This window comes from Spermophilus citellus (assembly GCF_964194105.1).
Source record: "Spermophilus citellus genome assembly, chromosome: 16".
Classification (NCBI taxonomy): Eukaryota; Metazoa; Chordata; class Mammalia; order Rodentia; family Sciuridae; genus Spermophilus; species Spermophilus citellus.
The window spans coordinates 31,438,181-31,465,206 of record NC_138196.1 but is presented as its reverse complement, the minus strand read 5'-3'; the positions used below and the strand labels follow the sequence as shown (position 1 = coordinate 31,465,206).

The 27,026-nt window shown below is 39.1% G+C and overlaps 1 protein-coding gene across 6 annotated transcripts in view; it reads right to left on the bottom strand.

Moving 5' to 3' along the window:
• The window catches only part of UNC5D (unc-5 netrin receptor D), a gene marked incomplete at both ends in the record, with an annotated part of 514,193 nt that overhangs the window by 56,098 nt on the left and 431,069 nt on the right, over positions 1-27,026 (bottom strand). For 2 of the 6 annotated variants that reach the window (XM_081269821.1, XM_081269825.1), the window contains 4 exons: positions 2,738-2,822; positions 7,069-7,446; positions 11,188-11,373; positions 26,269-26,301. In XM_081269821.1, coding sequence (XP_081125947.1) covers positions 2,738-2,822; positions 7,069-7,446; positions 11,188-11,373; positions 26,269-26,301 — 682 coding nt within the window. Of the gene's footprint in view, positions 1-2,737; positions 2,823-7,068; positions 7,447-11,187; positions 11,374-12,107; positions 12,123-26,268; positions 26,302-27,026 lie in introns of all 6 variants that reach the window. The other 4 variants (XM_081269822.1, XM_081269824.1, XM_081269820.1 and 1 more) reach the window with 3 other exon arrangements.

Here is a 27,026-nt window from a genome sequence, read left to right as displayed (position 1 = left end):
TATAACTGTTTGTATAGCATTCATGTTATATTAGTTATTATAAGTAATACAGAGATAATTTAAAGCACACATAGGAAGATGTGTATAGGTTATGTGCAACTATTATGCTATTTTACCTGAGGGACTTGAGCATCTATAGGTTTTGGTATCCGTGGAAGTCCTGGAACCCATGCCTTGTGGATGCTGAGGGATGATAGCATTTGAGTTTTGCAGGACAAAGTATTGAAAAACACATTGTGTAAAGGACGGGATCTCAATTTCAGGCATGTATGATTTTTTAAGCAAATCAAGGGATAAAAATGAGGTGACTTCTACACAATGAACTCTAATTTTCAATTTGCTGAACTCTCACCTAAGATTTGGAGAAAACTTAAAACTCTGTGAGTCTCCAGTTTTCCCCATTAATGGAATCATTTAGACACCAGCAGCTTTGGGGGCATATAGGAAATGAATATAGATGTAACACGACTGAGAAAATAACATGAGTGCCCAACACAGCCCAGTCACACACCCCTCAAAGAGCCTCACCAACAACGAACTTGCAAATCCTTTCTTCCCTTCCTCTCAAGTCCCAGAGAGCAGAAACCTGGGGCCACTGGGCTCCTGCAAATCCTTTTACAGAAAGAGCTATCAAAATCTGTTTAAACAATCTATTTCTCTGGTTGTTTTCTTTCCAGTGTTTTTTCTTTCAGGTAGTCTTTGCTAACAATCATAACAAAAATACCTATTCTAAAATAACCAAGATGTTATGACTAAAAATGCCAGAGGTATACATCCAGTTTATGAGAGAAATTGCTTTCTAAAGAGGAGTTAGGTTTATCTTCTGTGGAGGAAGGCAACATTTCTACAAATATCATAGTTGCACTAAGAAAATAACCAACTACTTTCATTAAGAGTATGAGACAAGATTTGTATTTGTTCGTGTAATTGAATTTAATGCTGCTGAAATGTGTCAGGAAGCTATTGAAGTTTAGACCATATTTTTTACAGTTAGGAACACTGCCTAAGAAGTTGTCTTTCCGTTTATGTAGAGCAGGACTTATGCTGACCTTAAAAGGGTCGTGAATCAATCACTGTATGAATTTGCATAATGATGATGGCATCAAAGAGTACCTCCAACAACTCTATTTTTTATTGTATTTACTTATTAATTTTCAGTGCTGGGGATTGAACCCAGGGGTACTTTATTATTGAGCTAAACTCTCAGTCTTCTTTTTTAAAATTTTTTATTTTGAGGGACTCGCTAAGTTGCTCAGGCTACCTTGCACTTATGATCCTCCTGCCTCAAGCCTCCAGGGTCACTGGGACTGCAGACATGTGCCACAGCACCTGGCCAATCGACATTTGCGGGTCCTGCTTATGGTCTGCCTACCAATTCACTGTTTGCCATTTGGTGCTCTCTGCTTACTTACGTACCAGTGCCCCTAAAATGTAGACTCATGAACGGTTTATGCTTCTGCAACTAGTTTTTCCCTCTCTAGGGCCAAGTGGGTCACTATTTCACCAACACATCTCCATCTTATTGACTTCAAATTTTCAGAAGAACTTCCATTTCATATTTAAAATATCATGCTTAGTGTTTTTTTGTGTTTTTTGTTGTTGTTGTTGTTGTTGTTCTTGTTTTTTTCTCTTATTTTAATGGTATATCCAATTAGGAAAACCTGAAAATAGGGAAACTTATATAGAACACAGCAACAAACTCCACTGTAATTGTACTAGCCTAAGCCAATAATTATTAACATGTAGGTGTGTTTCCATATAGTCTGTTTTTTTAAATAACTTTTGTTGGGTCTACTTTAAATACTTTTAAGTTCATATATCCTAAGTGTCAACTTCAGTGATTTTTCGACTTGGGTGACCACCTTCCAGAAATTTACTTTTAGAACACTGTTCTTCTTTCTTTCTGAGGTAAAATGGATATAAAATAATCCATACATAATTACATATGCAACTGAAGAAGTTTCTTACACTCACATGCACACACATCCACACATCTGTGAAATCATCATCAGAATCAAGTTTGTGAACATATCCAACATCAAAAGCTTTCCTATCTCTTTATAATCCCTCCCTCTACCTGGCCTCCTTGGTCCCCAGGTAACCACAATCTGGTCTGTATCACTAGAGGTTAGTTTGTATCCATAATTTGTTCCTTAATATTCTTAGTATCTCATTGTATAAATATAATCAATTCACCTACATAGAGAAATTTTCCTTGTTTCCAGTTTTATCTGTTACAAATAAAGCTGCTATAAACACGTGTACTTTAGTCTTGAATGGACATGTTCTGTTATTTCTCTTGAGAAACTACCTAAGCGTGGAATAGTTGAATCATATGATAGGTGTATATTTAACTTGTTAGAGACACTATCAAACTGTTTTTCAAAGTGGTTACACCATTTTGCATTCCCACCAGCAGTGTAAGAGAGTTGTATTTCCTTCACAACCTTGACATCATTTGGTATGGTCTGACATTTTAATTTTGACCATATAAGTGGGAGTTCAGTGGTATCTTCTTGTAGTTTTCTTTTCATTTCCCCAATAAATGATGCCAAACATCTTTCATGTTTTTATTTGCTATCTACATTATCAACTTTGTTAAATTTTTTCCTTAATTGTTTTCTTTTCCCTATTTTTAAAATTAATGCACCATAATTATACATAATAGTGGAGTTTGTGGTTACATATTCCTAGATGCATACAGTAAAAGAATAGAACATCTATCTCTGTCTCTCACCTGGGTTCACCTTGGTTGATGGACATATAAATCTCCCAAGAATTCTCCTCTGGAATGGCACCATGTGGTATGAGTAAACTCACCCCTAAGACAAAAAAATGCAAGAGGTTATTCATAGGTATTCCAATTGTTTTAAAGTACAGCACTTAAGTACCTTATAGCTACCCACAACAAAGAGCCTTCTCAAGGCAATTTGTGAAATTCTAATCCTTAGAAGGTTTATAAAGTCCATTGTTTTATAATTGTGACATAGAGAAGGGCATATTATTCCATTGAGTATTCAAATAAGTTTCTTTTCTAAATTTTAAATCTTTCCAACATTGTTTATCTATTAAAAGACTGGGTGTCCTAAAACCAGGCACCATCAAACATATCTGGGAATGTTTTTTATATATATATATACTTATATTGCTATAATACATATATATAAAATATGTATAGTTATATATATATAAAACATATCTGAGAATATTGATACATCAGTTGATCTGCTCCCAAATTTTAAAATGTATTTATCTTGTTTGTATCCACTCACTTCTAGAAATGTACCTGGGATAATGGGTGAGCTAAGATTTGCGTAAACCTGTTATGAATTGTGCATCAGGAAGCAAGATGAGGTGGTACTCAGAGGCCTATGCAGTTTTCCAAGAAAACTAGGAAAAATAAAAGCATCTGTTAAAAGCTGAGGAACCTTTTAGGTTATTGTGTAACCAATATGGTCCTAAATTTGCAAACAGAAGTTAAACGAGTTAAGCTAAAAGTGACTTAACCACATTCATATTAATGTGAAATTGCAAAAAAACCCAGCAGTGTTATGAGCGAAATCACATAATGCAAGGAGGAAAGGCATAGGAAGTCACATCACACTGCATTTTAAATGTCCCCTCTCTTCTCTTGAATGCAGTGAGGAAAATATTTCACTTTGGCCAAGAGAGATGTCTAGGGAGAGCTGAGATTCTTTTTAATGTAGTTTCTTGTTTATAAAAAGAAATGAAATAGAGTAATAGTATAAACTTTACAAAATAAAATCTCAGGACATCCTATTTTTTTGAATAATGCATCTCATCTTTTTTTCTCTCTTTCATTAGAGTTAATCACACAAAAAGCTTTCAGGCTGCTGCTGCTAATTTAAATCTAGAGATGGCAACTTTTTTTTTTTTTTCCTTAGCCTTCTACGTGCCTATATTAGCAGCTATACAGTTGAGGAATGCAAGACTCATTGCAAAACAAGTTATTTGTGATTCCTATGTATGAGCAATATTTAGTAACATGCTAGTTATCATTAGTATCTTTCAATAGCATTAAGAATGAGGCACATTGAAATCTCGCTCACAGCCTTACAGCACGGAGACCCATTTATATTCTGGACCTTAACTTTAGTCGCAGGAGAACTCTCACCAACACACTTAGGGACCTCCAATCAGGAAGGTGCCTCCTTGCATTTTCTAGTTTTCCTTAAACAGAGTTGCCAAAAGAAGGGGCCTCCATGATATCCTTTCCTGCTGTTGAACAAAAATTGCAATGCAGAGGATATTCGGTGTGTTTGGTTGTCAACCTGAACATGTCCTAGTTATTGTGCCTTGTCTTAGTTTGACGTATCACTTTCTCTGCTGCTGCCTTCCCTTCAGGCTCTCCAGCCCATGTTGACAAAGACACAGGCAACTCCTACTCTTCATAATGCCACATCACATCAACAACACTTAGCAGAATGCCTTGCACAGAGCAGCAACACACTAAACAGATCATACACACATGAATAAATGAAGAGGATTCAAAATTCCTGGTAAAAACACCAGGCTGTAAATCTTGTTGTCTGGTGTAAACCTTCATGGCTTAATGATCTACTTCCAGATCCAAAGAGAAGGAATATGAATGAAGCTATCTGGAAAGGGGCTATTAGGCAGCACAGCATATCTTTGTTCTTTCAGTCAGCTTAATTCCCTGGGTTTAGATTGAAACATTATTCATGATACTCCTAAATTCAACCAGAATCTACAGGATAATTGGAGCTTTAAACGATTTTTTCTCTTCTTCAATCAGAAATTATATTATTATTATTATCTGTCAAACATACTTCCCTCCTCCTACCCAAACATGCAAATTGTATGCAGAGTCTGAAGACAGTCAATCAAGGCAAGGGTTGTAGAGGGAGGGAGTATTGTTGGCAAGTTATATATATTATGAAGAATGAGAGGCACTGTGGGAAAGTTTTATGCCTATGGTTTCTTAAAGAAGTATTCATTTTCAGTATGTCATTCACTAGTTAACTCTGATCAAAGAAAAAATATATTCCCCCCAATTCCACCTGCTATTCTGACAGCCTTTTATTTGATATGACAACAGAACCACCTGTCTGAGTTTCTTGTTTCATATTTTGCATAATAAATCATTTCTAGCATGTGCCATATGACAATTTGGGATGGATGGCATTAGAGCAATCTGATTTCTATGTGTTGCTTTCTTTATCCCCAGGGCATATTTTGCATTTATATCCTGCAAATAACAGGAGATATGTTTCAACTCCCTACATTTATTTTTTTCCAAACACATTCATAGACTCTTGTTCAGTGCTCCTTGTCAAGAACTTTGAAAATTCCCCTTTCACAGGATAGGCGTGTGGGAATCATTGACAGAGCTATCAGAGTTCTTAGTTTTTTGGGTCCTTGTTAAGTCAGAGGGGGAGGAAAAGAAAGCTCTTTGGTTCATCATGATTTAATCTCCTCACTTTCTTTAATGAACATAAAATAAACATAGCTGATGAGTGGGTTGGTCTTGGCATTCCTTCGATATGTGTAGAAGATACATGTGTACATACGCACACACACACACACTATAAAATGATGAAGGGAAGAGAAAGGAGGAGTACTGGCCAACCTATTCAATTCATAACTACTGCGACAATGCCAATCATGAGCTAGGAAGAGGAGATAAGGTGAAAGCACAATGATTCAATGCATGACTTTGAATTATGATGTGTGTATCTTGTTCTTTGAGAGGGTAGGGGATGTGTCTTACATTTCTTCATCCAGAACACACCCTTGTAACTTATGAAACCTTACAGGGAGAGTACTTGGTAAATATGGTTGACTGATTCACTCTACATTGAGTCATCAAAAGAAGAGTGACATAATACGCAAACATTTATACACTGATGCTCACACATATTTCAACCAAGATCCTTTCATGTCCAAAAACCTTAACCAAGAAAGCTATGGAGGATTGGAATTTTATCCAAACATAATCATTAGGGTGGCATTAGAGGGTTATTTAAAAGAAGTAAAACAGATTTTGAAATGACATTTAAAGAAAGGAATTAATTTGGGAGAGTACAAACAAGTCAACATTCATCAACTTAAGGAAAAGTTGAGTTTCAAGTTAGTAAACTGTTAGAGAGGTCAGTTAGCTAGAACAATAATATTGGACTAGTCCTATTACAGATTTCATTTTATGAGATAAAATTTTAGTTAGCTTTACTTTAGAGAGAAACCTGCCACAGCCTTGAATCTGTGCTAATCTAACAATGCTTGCAGGTCCAATGGCCCCATCCCTCTCAGCCAGACACCCTGTGACTCAGCACACTACCCAATTCTCATTGCTTAGGACTCAGGGGACAAAGTGAAATTCTGCCACCCACTTAAGTCCCAGGCTGCAACTCCAAAAACTAATCCACAGTTAGGACGTCATTTTAAAAGTGAGCCGAGCTGGGCACCTTACGTGTCCTGCAAAACATCAAGAAAATCTCCTTTCTTCCAACCCAAAGAAAGAAAGAAAATAATTGGAAATTAATTGTGCTTACAACATAGCCCAGGAACTGAAGTGGCAATTCAAAGGAGCAGCTTTGCAATGACTATTCATCATCGCTCATCATGAAGTAACACGCTTAGCAAGGTCTATGAACACTGAGTGTGTTTATTAGGTCATTTACTGATGAAATGATACTGTCATTGCATTAATTTATCTACTAGCATATAAGCCATGCAAAGCTATAAACATGGTACTTGTTGTGGTCATGCCAAAGAATGATTTTGGGGCTACCTGATCATGCCCTAGGTAACATATTTCAAAGGGGCTTAAACCCAGGAGACTACACTTTCAGCTAATATGGCTACCAACTCTAACAGGCATTTAAAACTTTCTGAGATAACAACCACAAAGCCTAATCTTTGCCTTGGTCCTGGTGTGCTGTGTAAATCCAATAGACCGGTAGAGTGGTGGCATTTCTGTTCTGACAAAGGGATGATAAACATCATAAAATGACTTTGACAGGATATAATTATATGAAGTATTTAAACAAACTCTGGAAAGTACACAGACACACACTTACCACCCACCTGTATTTGGCATTACTAGGCGCCCTCCTAAATGGCCAAAGACACCAGTTGTCCTCAGTTCTGTCCTCGTGGGGAGTGATGACAGATTTTGGATGTATGGCGTTTTATTTCGGGGATGCATTGTACTAAAGCTGCGATTGTTTCCATGGGGAAATGTCCCAGAGTGATTCTTGCTGTGGTACTCGGCTCTCTCAGACACTCCCAGAGAAACCATGAATGAGCTCTGCACTTTGACTTTGATGTCCGACAAAGGGTTGAAGAGGGAGGACTCTGTCATGAGTTCCTTGTCCAGCGGGTCCTGTAGACAGATGGGACCACTGTATGTTCGGCTCACTGTCAGGTCTGGTTGCATGGCAGAATTCAGGAGCAGGGAGTTACCTGGGTGAAAAATATATATATACTGATCTGTCACTCAGAAACTACGACACCTCCATTACCCTTTTATAGCTGCCTTCTCTAACTGCAGGCCCACCCTGAGAAAGCAGAGTGGCCACAACAGGTTGGTCTTTAGTGACCAACACCTTGAAACTCTGGCCCTCCTTCCAGTCCCTTCTTTCAATGCTGCCAGACTAAATCCTTCACCTTTTGAGATCTTTACATGCTTGATTTGGAAAACAAATATTTCTGGCACTCTGGCAAGTAGCTCAGGTATTGTTGTTCATGTGATTTTAACTGGCAAAGAAGAGCTAAAAAAAAAAAAAAAGATGTTTTGCAATCCAGTTCGGAGCAAAAATAACATCTGTTCATTTTAAATGGCAAGAGATGACACAGCTTGGTGACTAGGTAGTGCTGTTTATAATGAAGCTGCCTGGTTTCAACACATTTTTCGTGGAATTCTGGGCACTTTCTGGAGCTGCAGGAGGACATGATGTGTCCTCAGAGCAAATGGTTCAGGGGACCTCATGAATCGCTTCATGTCTCAGTAGCCAATTCACTTGAACATTGCATATGTCACCGAGAGGAAAACAATACTCCATATGGGGACAAAAAGCAACTCAGATTCTATGTGGGGAGCAGCTCAGAACAGTCTCCTTTCTGTCTGAAAACAAATGAAAAAAAAAACAATCTTTACAAAAGCATGAGAAATTGGACTTTGTCATCTGTTGGGGAGCACCAATTTTTTCTAAGCCAAATATTAAAAAGAAATGCTGTGATATTTTTTTGTGATGAAGTAATCTCGTTTATTAGTAAATAACAAAATAACCCTCAGTCCCAAACCTCCCACCCATATCAGTCCGTCAATGTGACATCTCAAATTGAAACCCAAACCATATTAAACAATTTTCCTTTGGGGCCTGACAGAAATGTTTAAAGTATGGTATTTTTGAAAATGTTGCAATTCTAGGCCATATTGTATTAGCCTCTATTGTTTTTCCATTTTCATAATCTGTAACAATGCCAGCAGGAAATCTATAACCCTGACTTTTACCCACCTCTTATTCGGATGCTCTAAGACTGCAAAATCACAGAGAAAATGTACAAATGAGATGAAATAATGCTGCAAGATCTAACGTCTCCTTGTGGAGTATTTCTTCCAAGCTTGGAGCTACTGTGCCAAGACAAAGGCCAATCAAGTCTGTGTGTTTTGTAACAGAACCACATTGAGTTCTATAGCTTAGGAACCATGTTCTTGTTTAAAGGTCTCCCCGGGCAAGAAGTGGGACTGCAGAATGATCCCATGTCTGAAAAGAGTTGGGAACTGACGTTTCCATGGAGACTTCAAGAATTATATGTCCAAGCCCTCACCTACTGAAACTTAATTTTTGATTATTCTTGAAAGACTCTCCCAGCTCATGTGAAGCAAAGAAATGAAAAATATTTCCTAAAATTAGGTAGCACAGACGTGGAGAATGCTTGATAATAAAAGTACGTACAGGGCAGGGGATGTAGCTCAGTGACAGAGTGCTTGCCTAGCATGCACGAGGTCTTGGGTTCCATCCCCAGCCCTGGAAAAAAAAAAAAAAAAAACAGATACATATGACAGAGTCCACAGTTGAAGAATGAAGTTGGGGTGGGCAGGGGTGAGTGATTTGCCCTGATCAGACTTCAATCTACTCTTTGAAAATCTATTTTCAAGTTCTTAGTCTACTATAAGCATAACATTCTATTTTATAGGGCTGGGAACTGAAACCTGGGCCTTGTGCAAGGCAGGCAGGTGCTCTACCACTGAGCTGCACCCCAGGGCATTAACAGTCTCATTGTTTCCCTTTCTGCAGCACCAGATATATTGTTCAAGAACAGATACACCTAAGACACTGCATGTGAAAGCCACATACTATGCATACGAGGTGTATCATCACAAGGAATATAGGGATAGTAGCAGCTACCAAGGATTCTTTCCTATATCATTAGTTTCGTGAGATCCTTGATCAAAAGTAAACAAGGTGGTCAGACAATTTGGCAAGGTAATGTATTCATTTAGAGAGTGACAATACAAAATTTCCTTTCCTCCCCAAATGTGCACAGGCCAGGCAATGGCACTTCTCACTTGCTACCCGGTGCTCATGAAGCAGGATGGCAGCCTGTACTGAAAGTATCATCTTCCAGAACCATGTTCACTCCATTTATGAGCACTTGCCATCCATGCACCAAGGGATTATATGGGTTATTCTAAACAATTTTATCCTTACAAGAACACTATGAGTTGGATGTTACTATCCGCATTTCACAGCTATCAAAATTGAGACTCCAGATAAACGACTAGGTTGCAAAGCAGTTTTAGACTAAAATCTGACTTAATTACTTAATTACTTTATTTATTTATTTATCTGTCTACAACAGGGACTGAACCCAGAGGCACTGAGCCACATCTCCAGCACTTTTTATTATTTATTTTGAGACAGGATCTCTCTGAGTTATTTAGGGTCTCTCTAAATTGCTGAGACTGGCTTTTAATTTGTGATCTTCCTGCCTCAGCCTCCCAAGCCCCTGGGATTACAGACATATGCTTCCATGCCCAGCTCAAATCTGATTTTAAAGACTGAGGATTTATACATAAAACTCTCACATAAATGTATTTCCTCTAAATTCATTAAGTGTTATGGTCTAAGATACTGACATTTATTATTTGATGGAAATAAATTTCTAGTATCTGATGTAGTATAAAAATTAATTCTTCACTACCTGCATTTTTAATTAAATCATATATATAGTAAACAATATATCCAAATCTAGGGGGATGCATTCTTATCAGAGGCCTAACACTGAGGTGCTCAAATATAAACGACAAGAGGAGTAACTCGACTCTTCTGGCCATTTCTCAATTGTTTTTTTTTTTTTTCTATCAGGTTTGGGTTTCCCTTTGAGTAGCCGTCTCCTCAATCAATGATAATCACTGAGACTTTGCAACCTGGGTCACGGGTGGTACTGATAACACAGTAAATATGAATAAAGGAAACAATATGGACGATGAGGGTCACTCTTCTGAAGAGTGACAGTTCCATTTTCTCTAAAACAAAAGCCACATATGTCTCATCCCACCTCACAGTAAGTAAAATATTTGGTTCATAAAAGAGAATTAACTGACTCTCTTTTGAAAGGTAGTATTGGTATGTTTGGCATGATAGATGTTCCTTCCCCCACAACAAAAGAGTTGTTGGACTAGGCAAGAGCTGAGAGTCATTTCGGCTGGTATTTAGTTTGTGTCCCTTGCTAACTGACCCATCCTATATCTTCTGAGATCTTCTTACTTATTTAAAACAGAAGAAAAAAAATATATGATATAATAAATAAGCCAGGGAGGTTGTGGCCTGGGCTTGGTCCTCAGCCTGGAGTAACAGTATTTTAGTTAACTAAATTAAATTATATCCTCCAATCAGGCTTCTTAGTGGAGAAAGTTAGATAATTTGAGGTAAAATAACTCATTAAACTCACTATATTTCAAAAATGGAATTGCCTCATTTATAAATGTTGCTAGTGGTGAACTGAGATCCGTTTGTCCTCACTGAAGCTGAGGACCTAAGCAGACCACCCTGTTGAGCCTGGTGTCCTGTCAAGCCTGGTAGCGGCTCCCAGTGCCAACAGCTACCTTCACACAGGGCCAAGGAGAACACTGGGGGCCCCGTGGGAGTGTAGTCTGTGGTCCTGAGGGCGAGGTATTAGGGGACCTGCGCCGCTGACCTTGACGGACTGTTTTGAAGTTGAAGGTCTGGAAGCCACCTGTCAATGCAGAAGAGTCGATGACATCCACGCCATAGTCACTCTGGCTCCGTCTATAAAGGGTGACACCAATGACCAGGACTGCCACGGCCACAACTGCAGCACCCAGGCCTGAGTACAGGGCAATGTCGCTGGCATTCTCGATGCCTGAAAGACACAAGGGAGACCTTAAGTGGCCAACGTAGGCGCAGAGCCAATGAGCCACACTGGGATGCAAAATGAAATGCTATTGAATTTTTGGAGCCACTGCTCAGAGAAAATGACATATGTAGCTAGCCACACAAGTCGTACTTTCATTCACACAGTAATCATGTTTCTGAAATGCCTTGTATAAATCAAAGTGATGCTAGTCAAATATCTTAACTGCATTAAGGTAGCTTACTATGTAATAGACTCTTGCAGAGAATCAATTTTGCAAAGAACATAATATTTTTATAGTGAACGCAGACAACTCCTTAACTTATTTTAGGAAGTCATATTTACCTGCAAAATACTTTTTATATCTTATTTTTATTTGAGGGAGGACAGACTCATACAAATGACAGAAATAAATGGGTGACTATTCTGCTTATACATGACTTGGGGCACATGCATTTACGGAGAACGGTCTGAGGTAAGTAGCTAACATATGATCTGTGACAAGAAACAGAGGACCAGAGTTCACAAATATTAATTTTAGCTTTGTTACAAGTCATTCAGATTCAGAGGACACTGATGACCTCAGTTTAGGGATACACAATCATTATGAGAGATGAAGGTCTTGGTTCCAGGGGTTCTATGTCCATGTAAATAATCTCTGACACCAATTAAATGCTAGCTGCTAACACTTCATTGTGGAAGCAGACTGGTCTCTAAGAAGGCACATGCTGTTTCTCCCATACCTCTCCTACTCCATCCTATTGAATGCATAGGCAAAGCAAAAATAAAAGCGTTAGTTTGGATTTAGAATGTGGGTGTCTCCCCACCACCCCCAGAATGTGCTGCCAATGCTTTTCAACCTTTTCCAGATGTGCCCTGGGTATGGTTCATCCCTGGAATGGATTCATAGCAGTGGATTCAGCATAGATTTATTTCCAACAACATAATCCTAAAAGAGGTGGAACCTCAGAAATTGTGTGGAAATGGAAGGTGGCAAGAGCTACCTACATAATTAATCTTCCCACCGATTATGCGGTAAGTACACTTAATGGGTACCAAAGTAATTACTATGTCACCCTGTGTTGGGCCCAGAGGATGAAGATGAAATAAACCCATCATATATTTACCTTGTAATTGCATGGCACTTACTATGCATTCGCCGCACCCTAATGTGGCACTTATGTTATCAAATGAGTAATACTAACCACACAAGTAAAGTGAATTTATTTTCAACAAAGTTAGTGGACTGTAAAATAAGGTGCTCCCAAATTAAAGAGTGAATAAGGAAATTGAGCAGAACCAGTTCAGTAATAGGGCAGTAAACACATAAAAATAACTTGCAGGGGAAAGCACAACTGTTAAAAATAATAGTATCTAAAAGGTCAGAGGTTTGTCAAACACAGCTAATAATTAGAACAGCAATGGTGGGTACTTGGACCTTGGTTCCAATTTCATGATGGCCCAAATGGGAGGGGTGGGGATGGAGACCTACTTCTCTGATCACCCAGAAACACAGGCATGTTGAGTAATGTCCACCCTGGAATTCCTAGGTCTGCCTATGTCATTTGGAGGGAGACGGAAGGTACCCATCAGTCTGCTGGAGTCCCCATCAACCTGCTACTCAAGGAAATTCCACAGAGAGAATAAATATACCCAGAGCATGAGGACACAGGACACAATAAAAGCATCAGGCCAGAATACCAGGCCAGGGAGGGAACTGTGGATTCAAACCAATTAGCCTTTTTCTTCCCTTCTCTCCGGTTCCTTGGGCACTGCTGACTGATGACACTACCACATTAAAAGGTGTATCTAGGGAGAACACACCTGCTCAGCAAATGTGCACGTGCAGAGAAGCAGCCTGGCAGTGTACGGAATGCAGCTGCTTCACTGCTGAGCAGGCAAAGCAGAGACAAAGACACCCTTAGCTTCCCAGGTACTAAAACACGAAGGACCGGAAGCAAGGAGGGTGACCTGGGCAAAATGCCCAAGCTGAAAATGGATATCACTGGGCAGGGACATAATGAGACAGAATGCAGGAGCAGGAGTACGTTGTCACAATTCCCCTGGATTTCCATTTTGTCCTTACATAGCCATTCTCTTGCTACTCAGGTAACTAGAATTCTCATTCTCTCTCCAGATATAAGCCCTATTTTTAGGAAAAGTCCCTACCTATGTCTTTGCACTGAACTATAAATGTTTGATAAGACTCACTGTGCTTCCTCTCCCAGGAAAATTTGCAGAATCTGTTAGACTTAAGTCCAGAGAATGAGATGCTAAATGATAAAATTTAAAAAATGAGTGGAGACACTTTGGGGGTAGGGTAGAGAAAAAGGGAGAGAGACCTGCATGGTGTGTGCTGGCTCCCCATGAGGCTCCTCTGACCCTGGGAAAAGCCAGGAGCCCGTGGAGAGGGATTTCTGTAGAAATGTATACAAAGTATTGATTGATTTTACAAGAATCTTCTGTTGTGGGAATTACAAAGTTCAGGGCATAATAATTTCATTCATTCAACAAACATTTGTTGAGGCCCAACCACGTAATAGAAATAAGGATGCATGGATGAATTCACGCATGGTCTGTAGTCTCAGTCATTTCTTGTCTAAAAGTCAGATGGTAATGAGACCATGGGGTTCCAGGTATAGCTGTGGAGATGTGTACAAGTACCCAAAGCCATATTTCACATCTCAAGAGATGAAATTCCACATCCTTACCCACAGCTCAAGTTCTTCTCAAGTTGAATCACTGTGCTTTGTTCTTCTTTCTCTTGTCTTTCTTCTCATCTCTATCTACCTGCTTGCACTTCACCTCATTCTTTTCTGCTCCTTTCCTGCCTTGGCCCTACTTTGCTGTCTTTTTTAAAGTATAGTGTGGCTTTCCCTTTAAAGATTTCTGCACATGCATAAAAACTGGAACAGTTCTTTTGTGTGTGTGCTCAGAACTGGTCCCAATATGGGCTTGAGGTTTTGTTCCACATTTTCTTTGCCAGGTTCAGGAAAGAAGGAAGAACAAGGTATGTGAGTGTGTGAGGGGGCACATGGATGGTGCTTGTGTGGAGTTATCATGTGCATGCATACACACATGTAAACACACACTGGACTCATGTTAGAAGAATGTCAGACTGGCTGGAGAGAACCACTGTCATTCATACATAGAAGAATTGCTCTACCAACTAGACTGGACCCCGTGGTCCCTTCCCAGGGCTTGACAGCTTTCTCTATGTCTTTGTGTTCATGCTTTTAACTCTTTGCTACAGTGTCATCCATCCCAAATTCAATTGTAATTAATAAGACTGCCAGATAGATGCATGCAAGATAAAGGCCCTAGGTGGAGATTGGTTCAATCCACCACCCTCCACCCTACCAGGCATCTATCTGTCAAGTGTGAGCCCATGGTCCCTCTCCCCCAGGGTGGCTGTGTTCTGGCCAGTCCAGCAAATACTATCTACTCATGGTCTTCAGAACTCTTGTTCATCTGGGGTTCCTATAACTCACTTTGGATTGTAGGCTTTATTAATTATCTGAATTACAGTGAGTTGGTTCTCCCTAACTACTTGAAACTCTTTAAAAGCAGTACCAGCTCTATAATTTTCCACAAAATCTTGCAAATCATTGTGCACAGGAATGCATTGGCTGCTTGCCTGGCCTCAGACTGTGAGGACAGAAATAATATAGAAACTGGTCTCAGGATGGTTTTAGAACTCCTGCTGTAAGGGTTCTCCTTCATTTACATTTGCACACCTGTATGTTATAACCATCAGTTCTCTCAGGTATACACACCACTACTGATTTGTTTGCTCCAAGTGATTTTGAACAAATATATCGACAGATCAGGCTATTCTGTTTCTTTTCATGGCTATGGGATACTTTTCTCTTTCTATTTCATAAACAAGGCTTTCCATGTTAATATATGAGATGTCTTCCCTATTTTCTTCATCCCTATTTTCCTCAATGATAGAGTCACAAAAGCTTCAGGCAAATCCTAGAAGGATTCAATGCATAGTAGAAAAAAAAAGTTGCTGCGAAGAATCTACTGCTATACAAAATAAAACAAAACCACCCAAAGAAGTGAATGAGAAGTCTCTTGGACTCTGAATTTGTCAGAAACTACTGAGGAATGTTCTCACTGCTGGGGGAGTACAGATGATCTGCAGAGAAAGGTATCAGAGATTAATAGAGAGTAGGAAACTAGGACCCTGGAGAGGACATGTTTATGTGTTCACTGGGCCTGGAAAAGGGTTGCTGTAAAGTGCTTCTTCGTGATCCTAATGCATAAATGCGTTGCTATAAGAAGAGAACAGGTCCGCAGTAGGTGCTCAGTGACCATTAATTTTTGAAGGAGCTGGTAACCAACCCTTCCCCATCTCTAGCAATGACTGAAAAGGAGGACATGGCCTTTTATTACAGCAATTGGAACTCTGGCTAGATATTAAAATGACCTTTTCTACAATGAGGGTTGTTAAAAAATCCAACTGTATTTCTGAGGGAGATTGTGAAACCTCCTTTCAGAAAGTCTCTAAAAACCAGCAGGACTTTATAGGAGTCGGCAATTATTTTATTTTAGTTTTTTGGTCAGAGCTGGTAAGAAGGACTAAGTGACCTTTCAAAGTCCCTTTGAATTTCATAGTTCTAGGAATGGGTATTAACAAGTTTGATGGCTTTATGAATTATATAATCTTCTCCAGTCATTTATAGCAATGAATGTCCCTAAAGGACTCAAGAGAAGGGCTGTTTACTTGATCTGCTTTCTTCGCTTTATACAACTCCCAGGTGAAAGACATTCTAGTGCCTCTTACTAATGGAACTTTAACTCAATTCCTGTGATATGAACTTAGCATATATCAGATTGGAATCTATTTTGTGGGACTCAATAAGCCACAGAGAATCAGCACAGGAGCACACTGGGTACCTTCCAAAACATGATACTCCACTTTATCTCTATTAGAGAGTAGAGGACAACTATTGTCTCCTTTTTAGAAAAAAAAAAAGGCAAACATACTTGAGTTGGTGTATATAAGGCTGGGAATTACTAAGAAATCCACATGACAAATATTCATAAGGACAGGCCTGTGAGAGGCAAAACAAATGCAAAACAGAATAGCTGAGCTGTTGAGGTGGAATCCCATGGAAGGCCAGGTAAGGGCCATCCCTGGAAACACTGTCCACCCAGACAGGGATGTTGATACAAAGAGACCTACCAGAATATTTAATTGTATGCTGACGTATAATAGAAGGTATTTTTGAAGCTCTTGTCAAGAAGGAATAATTTTTTGTTTAACTCATCAGAGGAAAAAAAAAGCTTTTAAATAATCAGCCTTGGTAAGCAATTTTCATTTATATTTGCAATATTTGGAATCTTACAACCCCCTTCACCAATCAACACTTCTGCCTTTCCAATTTCCCATCTCTGGAAAAGTCGTTATTGTTATTGTAGTTGTTTTATTTAAATGAATGGTGACAACAGCCGTGCCTTAAATAGCACTTACTATATGCCAGGCATTGTTTGATTTTATCAATACTAATTTCATTTAGATACTAATTTCATTTACTCCATCCAACAATCTTGTAAGAATGTCCTCATTTGGATGTGTAAACTGAGGCGACAGAATGACTTGCCTTGCCCAAAGCCCTGTGGCTGTTAAGCGCCAGTGCTGGGAATCAGTCCCAAGCAGTCTGTCTCCAGAACAGATACTCTAGACCACCCCTACCCAGCTGTGACTTCTGTCTCCCGGATCACACTGCCTGAGGACCTCCCAACAAGAGCAACCCGGTCACAGTACCCTGATGCTGGGTTCTCTGAGAACTGCAGATGTGATCTCAGACTCACGCTCATGGCAATGGATGAGGCAGGCATTGCTTTTCCTATTTTATAGATGATGATAATTAGAAAATGGCAAAGTCAGAGTCTGAACTCATATCCACCTTTAGTCCCAAACTGCTTAACCTGCTGTGTTCCTTCCCAGCATCTCCTCTTTGCTCTTTCCACACCTGCACCTGGGTTAACCTGTCTTGCTGGAGGAAGTCACCAACGACACTGGTTGGTGTCATTTAAAAACCAAGCACCACACAATCTCATGTGAGCCTGCCCTGTGGCTCGATCATTATTTAATTCCCATTCTCTGGCCAAATGACGTTTTTCACCACAAGGATTACCCTGGACTCACCCCCACTGTTCTTTCCCCCTTCTTTAAGACCTCTACTTCTCTCCTGCCCTCTTTCTTGTTGGAAAGATGGAGCCATCCTCTGTGAGCTCACCCCTTACAACTCAATATTCCTCTGTTCCATTGCACATCTTTCTTTTCCTCTCCTCTGTTCCCTGAAGAGTTGCCCTGCTCTGTGTCAGGCCTGCTTTGATCCAACCCTTCCCTACCTCCACAGGGACATGGCCTCATTTATTATTCTTTTGGTCTTGCATCTTCAAGATTTTCCTCCACACCCGAGTCTTGCCCTCTGCCTGCAAATGTAGTTGAGTTTCTCTAATTACCTCTCCCCGAGATCCTTCCCTCAACCTACTCTCTGATGCACTTCTCCAAGATGCAGCCTTCTTTCATTACATCCACTGATTTTTTTTAGCTCTGTTTAAAAGATTTGTAAGCATTTTTAAACATTAAATATCTCAGTTCATGCTCCATGATCTCTCCAACGATTTAACTATTGCCAGTGTTAACATAAAAATAAATAAATAAATAAAAATAACACTTGTAAAAGATTAGAAAAATGTTTTAGGGAGTATAAAAAAGTGAGTCTATGCAAATAAAAACTTTTTCCTCCAGTTACCACTTCTCCAGGAATAATCACCTGATTATCATCTTGTGACTCCTTTTAGGAAAAACATGCCAATATCCTCCATTAACCTTCCTTTTTTTTTTCTTTACCCTAAGAGCTCCATATTATACTTTCTTTATTGTAATTTCCTTTTTTAAAATATATAGGTATATGTGTGTATATAGTATATATATATGATCATGCCTACTTCATTCTATATTATATTTGCCTAGTGCAGAGCTAAGCTGTATGATAATTTATTTAACTAGTCCCCTTTCCCTTATCATGTGATTCCTTTTACCCTTTAAAGTCTCTCTGCTCAAATCCTATTCCCTCTTGAAGGTCATTTGCAACTGCATCAACAGTAATGTTCTTTGTCTTATTCTTTAGCACTGCTCTGAGGCAATAGACAAGAATAGCCAATCTTCCTTTTAGAAAAAAAAAAAAAGTTCCTTCAATTTGATTCTCCTGGTTCTCTGATCTGCTGGTTACTTATTGTTCGGTAAATACCCTTCATTCTCCTAATTCGAAATGCAGGCTTTAAAGTTCAGTTCTTGGCCCTTTCCGTTCTCTCTGGTCTCATCTAATTGGATGCCAACTACTCCCTGGATCTGGCCCAGTCTCAAAGTAACATCTCTTCTCATCTTCTCTGAAGACCTGGTGCCATATTTCCTTCCTGTTCGCTAGATAAAACCACCTCCATCATGGGCTAATCTCTCAAATTGGTTATCTGATTTGCAGATTGGCCACTTTTACCTCCTTAAATATTTTCTCCTGCTGAATTATCTTTCTTCTGATATTGATGCCACCAGTGACCAGGCTGGAGATCAAAGACTCATCTTTGTTTGTTGCAGTTGACTTGCTCCCGAAAACACTGACATGCCTCACTGATTCTATGTCCAGTGCTCCCCACATCTCAATTTCAATAAGACAAACTCACCAATTCCACATCACACAGTCTCCTCTGCCTAGCACACACACTCCCAGTTGTTGAGAATTCTGAACCATTTCCCATGTAAATTTAAAACACTATTCTGGTACTGCCACCCAGATACCTCCCAATGACTTGAGTCCATTCCCAGGTGGGTGTTTTATCTTACCTCTCAAGACACTTTATGTTTTCCCTACCCTGGATTTCATGTCCTTTTTCCATTTCTTATCTATTCTCTGGTCAAATCTATAGACTTTTATCTACTTACATTTGCTCTGACTTTTACAGAAAGGCTCTCTCTTTCAACACCTGCTTCAATTCTAATCACCTTCCAAGGCTGGCACTAAAGATTGTCTGTTTTATAAAATATTTCCTGATAATGGTACATTCAGACACATTTTAGTCTTCCTCTTATAGGATTGACAAATTTAGCAAATCAAAACATAAGACATGCAGTTTAATGCAAATGTTCAGATCAAAAAAGTGAATAATTTTAGCATAAGTATTTCCCATGCAATATTTGGAACATTTTAATTAAAATTTATTTATTCAGTGTTTTTCCTGAAATTCAAACTTAATCAAGGGTCTTATATTTTATCTGGCAATTCTATCTTTAAATTGCAACAGAATTTTTTTTTTTTTTTTTTTTTTTTTTGCCCATCAGATAGGGAGAAAAGTTAAAATAGGGATAGAGTCAAAAAGAACAGGTTTTGAACTCTGGCCTTTGAGAAAATTACTTCACTTTCCTTAATTTCCTATTCTGAAAATGGAAGCTGTAAGTTCTGTGTATAAATTCTAAATTACTATGCATTAGAGAGAGGGGCTTGTGAGTTCATATGCAAAATAAGTACCCTGGGTTATTTGGATACTTAGTTTTGGGGTATTTAATGGACAAAACCCCATTATGTCCATCAACGGTAGAGTCAGTTAAATCATTGAAAATGGTAGTAAGGGAAGGCACACACTTATGATGGGCTAAAAATTCGATAATAAAAAATTGAAAATGGTAAGAAAATCACAAATGTGGCCTGTACATGTGGGCTGAATTGATTCACGGGAGAAATGATTCTGAAGGACAAGGCAAATCATGCGATTTGTGGAAAGTGCTATACTTATGTAATTGAAAATAATCAGCAAGAGATGAAGAAAAATGATGGACAAAATAAGGGGAAAAGTATTTTAGAGTGTGGTTAGAAGATCACCATCAATGCCAGTGAGCTTAGAAGCACCTAGAAGTGTGCTGAGAATTTGCAGGAATGGGCCAAAGACAGTTCTGTGGGTTGAAGGTCCCTGTCACACAGGTTTACACAACCTGAAAGAGAATGTGCACTGTGCAAGTGTGAACCCACATCTGCAGAGCAGTTCCCCAGCTGGTGGAGATCATAAAACACAGAGGTCAACATTATTCTACTATATGTGAAGCCCGTGTCCTTTGGGAAAAGATGCAGGATGGATTTTTTTTTTCAGTGAAGAGAAGAACATACATATCTAGTCTTCAGACTCTAGGTGTGCTTTCAGGCTATTTGATGAAAATGATTTCTAGATGCATATTAGTGCCTAGTATGGAGTAAAGGACTGTTCAAGATTGTTCCCTCACCTCTTTTCTCAAATCCCCAACACTCTACATTGTATTGCTTTTGAAGGGGAGGACACACTTATTTTATACATTTATTTCTCATTTTGCATTTCACTGAGCCACAGCTACTTGTACAGGACTATTTGTACAATAAAATTGATAATATGGAGGAGAAATTCTTGATTGTTCACCTTAACAAGACAAAGTCCAGTTAGTACTTAGTAGGAAGACTTAGGTCAATAACTCAGCAAATATTTGTTGAACATCTACTATGATGTAGATCTGTGGTAACTGCAGCAGTCAGATGGTAAACAAGACTATAGTGAATATGAGATGACCATCTGTTAATGGGGATCCTAGACCAGTATAAGGGCAATAAAATAAGAGTATAGAAAGATGGAAATAGTTTTAACTTGGGTAAGTTAACGGGGCAGCTAAACCAGACTTGAGTGGCAGGGGATTGAAGGCCTTTCAGAAAACTGAAGGAAGAATAAATGAAGATTAAGGGTTAGCTTTAGGGAAAGAGTTTTTAGGCAGAAATATTAAGTAGAACATATATGATGCTGAGATGCCAAAATGCACAAGGAGTATTTCAGAGAACTGAGAAACACTGTTTGCCTCAAGAGTATAGTAATTGAGAGAGCAAGGAAGAAATCTAGCCAATGAGAAAGGGAGGGAGAAGGGGAATAGCAAGGATGGTGGAAGGAGACCCTCATCATTATGCAAAATACATGTATGAAGATGCGAATTGGGTGTTAATATACCATATATACAAACGGAAATATGATAAATTGTGGTATAAAGGTGTATTAAGAATTGTAATGCAAAAAAATAAGAGAGCTCATGTATAATGGCATAATTTGGCGTGAACATACTTAATATAGAGTTACAAAAAAACTGTGCTGTGAATGGATAATTATGTATGTAATGCATTCCACTATTGTCATGTATGTAAGAAATAAATTTAAAAAATAAAAAATAAAAAAAAGAGAAGCTGAAAGGATTAGGAGAAGGAAGCTGGGCACAGATCGTGCATAATTTCTTTGGACTTCATTGTAAGAGCAAAGGTGAGCTACTGAAGGGTTTTAAACAGGAAGGTGATAAGAATTAATGTTTTGAGAGGCTCAGAAAAAATTGATATAGGGCAAGCCTGGATACAAGGAGGCAACTGTAGAAATCCTGGTTAGGAATCTGGCCTGACTTTGAAAACTCTTCTTCTGGGACATTTTCTTTTCATTTTGGTTGTCTATTACCACTATGGCTGCTGCTGTTACTTTCCTTTCTCCTCTGCAGTGACTTTTGACCTTCTCTATATTTAAGTGTTATTGTCATTCAGGGCTCAGTCCTTAGATCTTTGTATTTTATTCACATTTGGTATCCACTAGTGATCTCATCTAAATGAATGGTTTTAAGTATCATCTGGACACTGACAGGCCCTGGATTTATGTCACCAGCCAGGACAGTCCTCTGCCCTCCAGACTCATATATTCAACTGCCTATTCAATCTCTCCGTTCAGAAGCTGAGCTCTTGATTCTGCCTCCAGATTTGCTAAACCAGGTTGTCCCCACATCAATAATGGCAACTCCATCTGTTGTGTGGCCCAAATTTTGGGATTACCCACAACATTTTTCTTTCTCTCATGCATTAGGCCCAATTCATCAGCAAATCCTTTTTTGTGTGCCTTCAGAATAGGACACCTTTTTTATAATTCTTATTTATACCTCTCTGGCTAAAGCCACAATCATCTTGAACCTGGATCATCCTCATAGCCTATACCAGATCATTTTAATAGATCTCCTTGCTTCTTCTTTGGTTCCCTATAGGGTTACGCTCAATGTAGCAGATAGTGTTTATCCTTGAAAATATTAGGTAACATCACTCTGAATAAAAACCCTTGATGGCTTCCTATCTCCCTTAGAGTAAAACTCGAGGTCCTTATGATGGACTAAAACACACATGGGGTCTTCCCCAAACCCTATTCTTGGACTTCAGCTATTACTATTCTTCCTCAGCCTGGCCTCCTTGTTGTCCCTCAGAGACTTCAAGTGAGCTCCCACCTCACACTGCCTTTGCATCCTGCTGTTTGTTTTGCCCCATATCTTGTCCCCCAGATATCCAGTTTGTTTCCTTGCATTTTTCCCCAGGTCTCTTCTCAAGTTTAATTTTATTACATAGATCTTCTATGAACAACTCACACCAAAAATCAACCCTCCCGCCAATGCTGCCTAAGCCCCTCACCCTAGTTCATTTCTCTTTCTAACTCTTCACACCATCTCCACAACACTTAGCACTGTGTATTTGCTGCCTTACTTATTTATCTACCTTCCTTCTCTAAAACTGTGAGCTTCCTGAAAGCTGAAACTGTAGGTGTTGTGGTCAGTGCTGATTCTCCATTCCCTAGACCATCTCCTAGCACCCAGTAGGCACTCAATTAAAACTGCTGAATGAATGCAGAGAAGGATTTGAGTAGAATAGAAATGGAGAGCAGTGGATGAACCTGAAATCTGTTTGGCTAGTATTGAGATATTGGTGATTGTTTTTTGGATTTTGAGCAACAGAAGAGAAATGAAGACAGATGGGACTAGGAAGCTGTCCAGATTTCCGACCCAGACTACTGAGTTCATGGCAAGTGAGAAGAAGGGAAGTGGGATGGAGGAGAGACAGGTTTCAGAGAAGAATACATTCAATTTGGAGGTTGAGATTAAGGTTATTGTGAGATATCCAGCTGAAGATGTTCTGGAGGTAGCTGACTCTAGAACTTAACTAGTTGGATTCCGCTTTAGCATTCATCTCCGTTAGCTCTGAAGAAAGGAGGCGTGGTGAGGAGATATAGTGCTCAGGTATTTTCTCAGAGAAAGCTAAATCCTGTTAGTTCACCTGCAGGTGAACTTACGAACCAGACTCCTCAGGAGCTCACAGCTTTTCAGAAAACCACATTCTTCTAGCCTCCAAGGAGTCTCGTCTGAGCGAAACCATTTTTCAGTCTGACTCTGGGGGTGCGCGTTTGCCATTCAGAACCTACTATATTTTACTGCACCTCCTGACATTGTTACACAACATTTATTGAAAGCACATTTGATGGTAATGAAGTTTCTATTAACTATGATTAAATCTCATAAAGCACCTGAAGATAATTTAAGATGTGCAGAAGCAGAAAATGAAACATTCGGTTTAGTACATTAGGAAACGTAATTGATTAAATTATCTCATTTACAATAAGTGCTTTCATGAGCTATGCAGTGCACATATTTTCCCCAGTTTGTCATTATGATTTTCCAACAGATATCTTAAGACTTCACTTTCTTTTTACACCTCCACGCAACTCAAAGCTGGCTCCTCTGCCCGCCTGCTCACGGAGGACTGTGTTCCAGGCGATGTTTTCTATCCACCAGGCCTTGTGGAGGATCATGTGCACAGCTATATATAGGAACAGGTTGTTTCTCAATTATCTTCATAATTGACTTTGATTTTGCATCAGTGATGATTCATGTAGTCTTAAACTAAGCCCCACTTTCGCTGAACGATGCAGCCTGAATCTGTATAATGCACTTCTAACCATGCCGCTTACAGAACCCCGATTGGATCCCTCTGGGAGCCTTTTGCAATCACATTGATTCTGTTAAAGTTTTATTTTTAGGGAAATCACAAATTAAAACCATTTAAGCGATTCCATTGCAGTATCCAGCAATTAAGCATGGTACTCAGGAGTGAGAACCCCAAGCAAAAACTAATTCAGGACTCCCTAAGGACTAGAAACAGCTTCTGTGGGGTTTATGACTAGAAGTACAGATGCAACCAAATTTGAATGCCACAGTACTCACAAACTGAGCATGAAATTAATTTTAAAAACATACACATGCATTTCTAAGTAACTTTCATCTCGGCCACCACATGGACAGTCACAATCTTGCCTGTGGTATGCACCCAAACCTGCAGATGGCATGCACATAGAACAAAGAGGAAGGTAAGAGTCCTTTCCCTCCAGCTGTCACCCTGAGGACCTTGACGCAGCACAGGCCAAATATTCAGTGGCCCATGTCTTTTTCCCTTCCTCATCATGCACACATACCTACATACAAGCCCACACATACATAGCCAGGTTCCCCAAACTCCATCTTTCTATGCATTCAAAAGCCACTATGCATGATGTCAGAGTGCAGATAACCTAAGTACCAGTGATTCCTGTATGAGCAGATGGCTGCAGAGAAAAAAGTTAAGAAAGTTTATTTTGCTATTTTACAAAGTTTTCTGACTCTGCAAGTAACAACATCTTTATATCTCTGGCTTGCCTAAAGCAATATAAGGAAGTATGAATGGAATGGCTTTTCTGGATTTTTCTCTCATCTTTCCTGATGGCCTGCCCCAAGGTACCTATTTCTGTCTATCCTCATAGGGTCTTAAGTCTTTCAAAGAAGTCAGCTAATAAAAACTATTAACTCTCCCAAGCTGTTTGAATCTTAATGCCCTAGGATTTAAAAGATCAAAAGTCATTCATTTTATACTAAAATGAAGGAAAGTGGGCCAGGACATTTTTCACAAGCTTTACAAACCAAACCAACTGGGTAGCTGTCTACTCTTCTATTGAAAAGAGCTGAACTGCTGATGCCTTTTATCTTGAGGTTTCTTGGGATGCTTTACCTATTTCTGAGTGCATGACCATGACCATAAGGATGTTAACATGGAGATACTTAACAGGAAACCCCCACCAGAGATTCTAATTCACTTGTTCTATTCTAAGGTGGGGCTATTTAATAAGTTCCCACCATACCCCAAGATCTGGATGCATTTGATCTCTGATCTGGTTTTTTTTTTTTTTTTTTAGAATTGCTTTTCTTAGATAGTGGTTCTTAGCCTGAGTTGCACATTGGAATCACTTGAGGAAGTTTGAAAAAAATGGGGTCTCCTGGGTTTTAACACCCTCCCACCACAAATACTGACTTCACTGGTACAGTTTTGGAATCAGGATTTTAAAAAGCCCTCTGGGAGATTCCAAAGTACAGTTAAGGTTGAGAACCACAAGGTCAAATGGCAAGCTGCCAAGCATTTAAACCACATTCCTTTCTCCATAGCTACGGGATGCATAAAATGGAAATAATGCAAAAGCCTCTTTCAGGAAGCATGTCTGCATCTAGGGAGCATGCCAGCACCAACACCAACATTCTGAGTTCATAATTATTTCACTGTGGAAATCTGGCTCCTCATCTACCCAGTTGTCATGGATGCCTTCGCAGGTAAGATTCTGGGTTTGCTTCCTCCACCTCCTCTCCTCCTCAGTAGAACGGCTTTTGCCTAAAAGGCTGCTCTCATGAAAGTGTAGAATGAAAAATATTTATTAATTTTAATGCTATAAATCTCTCCAGAAATAAGAATCCTAGATGACATTTGCAGAGCAATGGACTTACAGGCAGAAAGAATCAAGAAGAGAGATTTACTTGTGCTCAGAGGGAGGGTAAGGGTGTGCATATTTCTTTTTGATTTAAACCTCTGATATGCAACTCCAAACTCAATGAGAGGAAGCCCCCAAAGCCCTGGATCTTTCATGGGGACTTCAATTCTGCTTGGTTCCTATACAAATACAACAGTAAGGCAGCAAATATGAGAATAAATTATATTCACAAGAGGAAAAATAACTTACTTTGGGGTTTTATTTCATGAAGAGGTTTTTTATCTAAAAGAAAGAGAGAGAAAAAGAAAGTTGCATTTAATAAATTTACATGGAGCAGATATATTTTCTGTATCACTTTATATCCACCTCTATAAATGATACATTTTCTCCATTTCTACAGACAATATGGATTACGTTGTCCGTGTTTTTCTTTTTCATTCTATTTTTTTTATTTGCCTCTTTTGAAATATTTTTCCAAGATGATCATTTGATTTTTAAAAATTTATTTTCTCTCCAGTTTGCTAGCATTTTTCTCTGTTGCCTTTCCTAGTTGTTATCAGTTTGGTAGGAGCAGTGAACTTGCTGCCTGTTCTTTTTTATATGCAGTGAGAAGCCTGTTCAGGTAAGAGATGCCATTTCACTATATTTGATGATAGAAAAATGAACCAGTGGATACATATTTAAAGTGATCCTGCCTTGGTTTGCAGTAATCATGGGCTGGACAGAAAAATTCCAAATTCTGTTTATCTGTGTGTGGAGGTTTGTGGGTTGTGGGTGTGGGAATTGTGAGCATGTTAGAGTTTTGTCTTTAAGAAATCACTGTGTGTTTGTTTCATTTCTTCTTTAGCTGTTAAAATGTGTACCACCTCCCTAACTGGAAAAGTTATCATTTTATAATGATATTCAGCAGTGCGCCCATCAGGCAAGGTGGATAAAGAGAAAGGACAATCAGCAGGACCTCAGTAGTCAGAACTCAACTAAGGGAACTGAGCCCCCTGCAAGGCCCT